The sequence below is a fragment of the Ctenopharyngodon idella genome, chromosome 15, assembly GCF_019924925.1.
Source record: "Ctenopharyngodon idella isolate HZGC_01 chromosome 15, HZGC01, whole genome shotgun sequence".
Classification (NCBI taxonomy): domain Eukaryota; kingdom Metazoa; phylum Chordata; class Actinopteri; order Cypriniformes; family Xenocyprididae; genus Ctenopharyngodon; species Ctenopharyngodon idella.
Window position 1 is genome coordinate 2,306,490 of NC_067234.1, and position 6,015 is coordinate 2,312,504.

Consider the following 6,015-nt stretch of genomic DNA (forward strand, 5'->3'; position numbering starts at 1 on the left):
ACTGGGTCATTGCAAGTTTTTAAGCATTTACCATCTATATACTGAATGTTGATACTGCTACTTACTGAGCCGATCTAGATGCTTTAACCACATGTTGCAAATTCAGAAGAACTTAATTTGCTGTATTTTGTGGACCAGTGTACTTTTTCAACCCAAACTCATCCAACCAACCCTGCCCTGAAGAAAGCAATACAAATGCTAAAGCTGACCATTGTGAAGGTGAGAGTTTGGTGCCCCTTTGACTTCCAGAGCTCATGTAGTGTTGGATTTCCTCTTCTAGTGATCGATCACCTAACTCGTTCAGACAGTGGAACAGATTGAATGATTTTTCTGAAGAAGGACACTCCTGGATTTTCTTCTTGATGTACTTAATTGTTTCCTCTGTGCAATGAGAGTGACATTTTGTCTTTGTCAGTATGCTTTGCAAGAGAGTCTGATTGGATTCCAATGAGAGACCCAGAAGAAAGCGAAGAAAAAGATCCAAATGTCCAGATTTGCTCTTCAGGGCTTCATTCACAGCTCTCTGATGCACTTCGTGTAAGAATTCGACCCTGGGTAAAGTTTGACCTAGTACCAAAACTTTAAACGTGGTCAGAAATTTAGAGATCAGAAACAGATCAGAATTAATGAAGTCAAATGCATTTTCTTTTGAGCTCATAAAGGTTATGTGCACATATAGAGCTGCAAGATGTTCTTGAACGCTCAGATGGATAAAGCAGTAGATTTTCCCCTGCATCCCAAACTCCTCTTTGAAGATCTGATTGCACAATCCTGAGTACACTGATGCTTCTCTCTCAATTATTCCACATTTCCACAGATCTTCCTGGTAGAAGATCAGATTGCCTTTCACAAGCTGCTGAAAAGCCAATTTCCCAAGTCTGAGTACCATGTCTTTATCTTTTACTTTCTTCTCATAGACCTTCTCACGTATAAAGTTAATCTGAAGGATCAGGAAGTGTGTGTACATTTGAGTGAGAGTCTTGGGAATCTCTCCACTCTCTGCTCCACACAACATCTTCTCTAGGACAGTGGCTGAGATCCAGCAGAACACTGGGATGTGGCACATGATGTAGAGGCTCCTCGATGACTTCAGGTGTGAGATGATTTTATTGGCCAGACTCTAATCTCTGATTCTCTTCCTGAAGTATTCCTCCTTCTGTGGGTCACTGAAGCCTTGTACCTCTGTCACTCGATCAACACACTCAGAGGGGATGAGATCAGCTGCTGCTGGTCTGGAGGTGTCGACAGACGACACTCATCTAAACCATCAAAGATGAAAATGATTTTACCTTCATTTGGAGAGATTTCCAGTTGTTTTGTGCCCATGGAAAACTGTAGAAGACCTTTAAGACTGAATATTTTGTACTTCAGCAAATTGAGCTCTCTGAAAGGAAGTGGATATATAAGGTGGACGTCCTGATTTGCTTTCCCTTCAGCCCAGTCCAGAATGAACTTCTGCACAGACACAGTTTTTCCAACTCCAGCGATTCCTTCAGTCAGCACAGTTCTGATGGATAGGTCTTGTCCAAGTAAAAGTTTAAAGATGTTATTGCAGTTGATTGGTCTGTCCTCTGTAATTGCTCTCCTAAACAGTGTTTCAATCTGCATGATCTCATGTTGATTATTGACCCCTCCACCTAAAACTTCAGTGATGTAGAGCTCAGTGTAGATCTTATTGAGGAGGGTTGGGTTTTCATGCATAGCTGCTCCTTCATAGAATCTCTGGAATTTGTTGACTCCCATGACAATGCAATATGAGATTAACCAAATTCACCGTCAAGAACTCTTTTAAGATCTTACACATTTCCTGAAGAATTGTCTTTAATGTTACAATATGGAATCCACTCCTTGGACGCATCTCTTTTCGTTCTCATGTGGCTGACATCTAATGACTCTGATTCATCTAATCTCTCCTGGTGGATTCCACTTCTAGTAAAACAGAAAACAAAAAATATAGAGAATTTCATTCGTAAACTGAACCACCACAGTGAACAGAACAATATTGTATGTTTTTTTGGTGGTTGTAGCTATAGCCAAACCATAAAATAATATTCTTTGATGCATCACTTCTTATTGAGACCAGTGTTGCCAGGTTTCTCTAGAGAAATAAGTGACCTGGTCAGAAAAAAACAAGCCCAAAATAGGTCACCCCTGTTTTTGAGGGTTGGGGGCATCCGCATATCTCGCAATCTGCATAGAGTACCCCTTCAAATGGGATTTTGTTACAGTTTTCTATTATACTCTGCCAAAAATGTTGTATATTTTCGTTTGTTGAAATGTTTTTAGTCCCTTTCAAAAAGTCCTATCTAAATAAGATATTATTTACAAAGATAATAGGCTGTGTGTGCATTATTGGCTATGAATTGTATTATTTAATAAATGTCTTGCTGTTTATCTAAAGTAGCTTGTAATATAACGATGCTGAATCAAGTTACTTTAGATGTCAAAATGTAAAAGAAGTTACAGTCTGGTAAAAGAAGTTACAGTCAGTTTGGGGGTTCAGTAATATAGTTTTAAACGCATGCAGCTCTGGCATGAATAACCATTTCTGTACCGTTTCTGTGGAAAAGGTTTATTTGCCTGACACCACACTCATAGCCAATTGTCAATTCCAAGACAACAGCAGTTGTCTTGGAATTGACAGACAGAGAAACTTCATTACATACTATATAACAATTAAGCAGTCATACGTTTAGTCCTATAGGTGCGAACCACTAATAAGCCCAAAATATGCAACTATATTCTGTAAATAATTTAAAAATTGTGACCGCCCAAATCTGTAAGAAATTTCTTGAAAAAAACAAGCCCACAATCGCTTATAGTAAGTCTGATCTAAATTCCACTTGTAATGAAATAAATAGCAAACAAAATACACCAAATTGCAGGTGTAAACTAAACCATCACATTGGACATGAAAAAAAAAAATTTTATATTCTTACATGTTTCCTGGTGGATTATTGCCAAACTTTACAAATAAATCCTTTGATGCATCACTTCTCATTGACACATGGCTGACATCTTGTGAGTCTGATCTCTTCTGATGGATTCCACTTCTAGTAAAACAGAGTACTTTATGTTCATTTGTTCAGATATCCTAAGTTTATTTTGCAAAAAAAAAAATACACAAGTACGAATTGGTGGAAATAAAATTAACTGAACTTAAGTAACTGAAAACTTGTAACTTAAGTAACTGAAAACTTGTAATTTGAGTCCTGAGTGCATTTGGAAAGTGTATGCAAAACATTTTTTTACCAGCTTAGGAGGGAAAAAAGTAAAATATTATAATATAAAATACCTGGATCCTGAAGAAAGGTCTTCTTTTTGAAAACTCTGTGAGTCACCCATGAGTTCCCAGCTCCACAGATGATCCTCTACAGGCTCGAAATGGATTTTATAATGTTTATGAATTAAGCAAACAACAATTTTTACAACATGCACACAAATTTTATATTGTACTAAATGACACATAGGCCTACAGCTTATTAATCTTATTAGTCTTAATAAATCAACACTGTTCTGTTCTAGTCTTCTGGGAAAGGTTGTTCCAGCGACCGCGCCTGCTCAGGGCAACAGTTTGTAGCAGATGTTTTTTTTTTTTTTTTTAATCTGTCGTTAGAGGCGCAATACACAACATTAGCAACAACTACAGCAACAGTTGGCTGTGGGTGCGTTTTCTCTCAGGACCAGTTAATAGAAAATGGGCGGATGAAAGCTAAAGTATCACTTTAATATTGTTTAAAATTAAATTACAATTATATTTTAATACTTAGAGTATTAGACATAAAGCAAATCCTGCAGTTAAAAATTAATAAACTTAACGGCCAAGATCACAGAGATGTGTTAAAAATGATGGCAGAAATAAAAAAGTCCAATTCTAAATCTTCTGATGTCGGCGACCCCCGTTAAGGTGACGTAAGACGTTTTATACGTTTCTTAAAACAGCCTAGACTAACCTATATAACACAATAAATAATAAAAAGCGAATCATATGCTACGACAGTAGCAGAGACAAATTAGCTTTGCGTCAATTTAAAATAATATCTAGGATTAATAGGCTATATAGAAAATTTCTAACTACCCTATTAAATTACAAAAACAATTTATAAAAAATGCATCGCACATCACGAGCGCACAGAAGTCACATTAGCTACACTTTAGAATATAAGTATAAATTTAGGCTAAATATAAGTGCTTATTCTCACTCTTGCAATGTTAAAAGCCAGTCAAACCTTTAAACTTTAGGTGGGGGATCCTTGAATGTAAAGCAGAATTTTTACATAATAATAACAAAATACATGTAGCTAGGGCTGTAGTCAAGTCCACCTTTGTCGAGTCCAAGACAAGTTTAAGTCCAGGACTAGTCGAGACCGAGTCCAAAGAGGTTCGAGTCCAAGTCAAGACCGAGTCCAAATAAGACAGTCAAGACAGAGACAGAAAAAAATAATCCTATTCAAGACCACTTACATAACTATTGATAATTTATGTGATGCGAAAGGGACAGCATCTCTATTCTAAGATAATCATTTTGCTTTATTATATGTAATGATCAAAAAGCATGTGCAGAGTAACAACTCTGTAGGATTAAATTAGGCCATTTTATTTACTTTAGGTATAGCAATTTCACTAAAGTCACTTAAAGCTAAAGTGCAACTTCACATATTCAGTCTTTTTATTATAGTGTAACAATCACATTCTGGGCTACCAATGGAAAATGTAAAAAAAAATATCAAGCAACACAGGTGTCACCAAAAAATTGACCTTATTACTTGTCCTAAAGATTCCAGAGGCCTACAAAGTAACAAAAATAATAAACCAGTGGGTTTTTTGCAATGACGATGACTTGCGATAAATAAACAATTAAGTGTGAATATTAGCCTGGTTGTTTTTAAAATCACTACAGCAGTGGTTCCCAAACATTTTACAGTCACGTACCACCTGAGGCATTCCTTCTGCGTACCCCCTCTCTTCCAGTTAGACTGCTGCAGTCACATCTTTTCCATTAAGGAACAATATTTTCCCCCTCAAAATTATTGTGCATTTTTTACCTTTATAAATACCTTTATAAAATAAACAATGTTTTAAATTAAAAATGTCCAATAGAGAAAGAAGCAATGATGTTAAAACGACGTGATACTTTTAAATATTAAACTAAAACCGCCAGTAGGTGGTGTTAAGTCACTGTCTTAATGAGTGAGTCATCGAGTCATTCGTTCATTCATTCATTCATTCACTAATGAACCAAGTGGCTGTATTTTTGAATGGGTAATTGAATCATTGACTCTCATGATTTGTTCACAGCCGTTCACAAAACATCGCTGTGAGTTGCCGTTCTGCTGTGGCTTTCATTGGAACTATTATTTTGCAAAATACAGCAAACAATACTGTGTTTAAAATGTACTTCACTTAATATTACCCTTTTGTTTGTTGAACTGTTGTATAAAATCAGTGTCACGTTTGCAATCATGTGGATATTTGGGAAAAATTGCATTTTTGCTCGTATAATAGGCCTATATTATCAACATTAAAAACAAGAACGCAGGATGCTTTCGTATCAAAGAGAGTTTGAGTCTTATCGATCTATATGCCCAGCCTGTGCCCTAGGCTATTTGTTCTTCATGCTAGTAAATGCTAAAACCCTACATTTACAAAGGTTTCCGCGTTTCCACCGAAATTAATTATTGTCGAGAACAGCAGTAATGCAGCGCAATAATGAGCACGCAACCTCTCATATGCTGCTTGTGTGGGATACAGTCAGTTTTGACAGCAAAAGTTGAGGTAATTTGTCACATACCCCAGTTTGGGAACCACTGCACTACAGGATTTGTATAGAATATTTGAATATAACTAAATGTTGTTTCTATAGCAGCAACATTAAAGTTTATAGCAGCAAAGTCACATATATATATATATATATATATATATATATATATAAATATTGTCTTTTTACTTACTAAGTGTGGTGGTGTAACCCAGTAGTTAATCTACCACCCATTAATTATATAAATTGAATTAGAC

The 6,015-nt window shown here is 36.1% G+C and overlaps 1 protein-coding gene across 1 annotated transcript; it reads right to left on the minus strand.

The window, feature by feature from the left end:
- Window positions 1-112: 112 nt before the first annotated feature.
- Window positions 113-1,066, minus strand: LOC127495673 (protein NLRC3-like). The gene has a single exon (XM_051862624.1). The coding sequence runs from the start codon at window positions 1,064-1,066 to the stop codon at window positions 113-115; it is 954 nt and encodes a 317-aa protein (XP_051718584.1).
- Window positions 1,067-6,015: the final 4,949 nt, after the last annotated feature.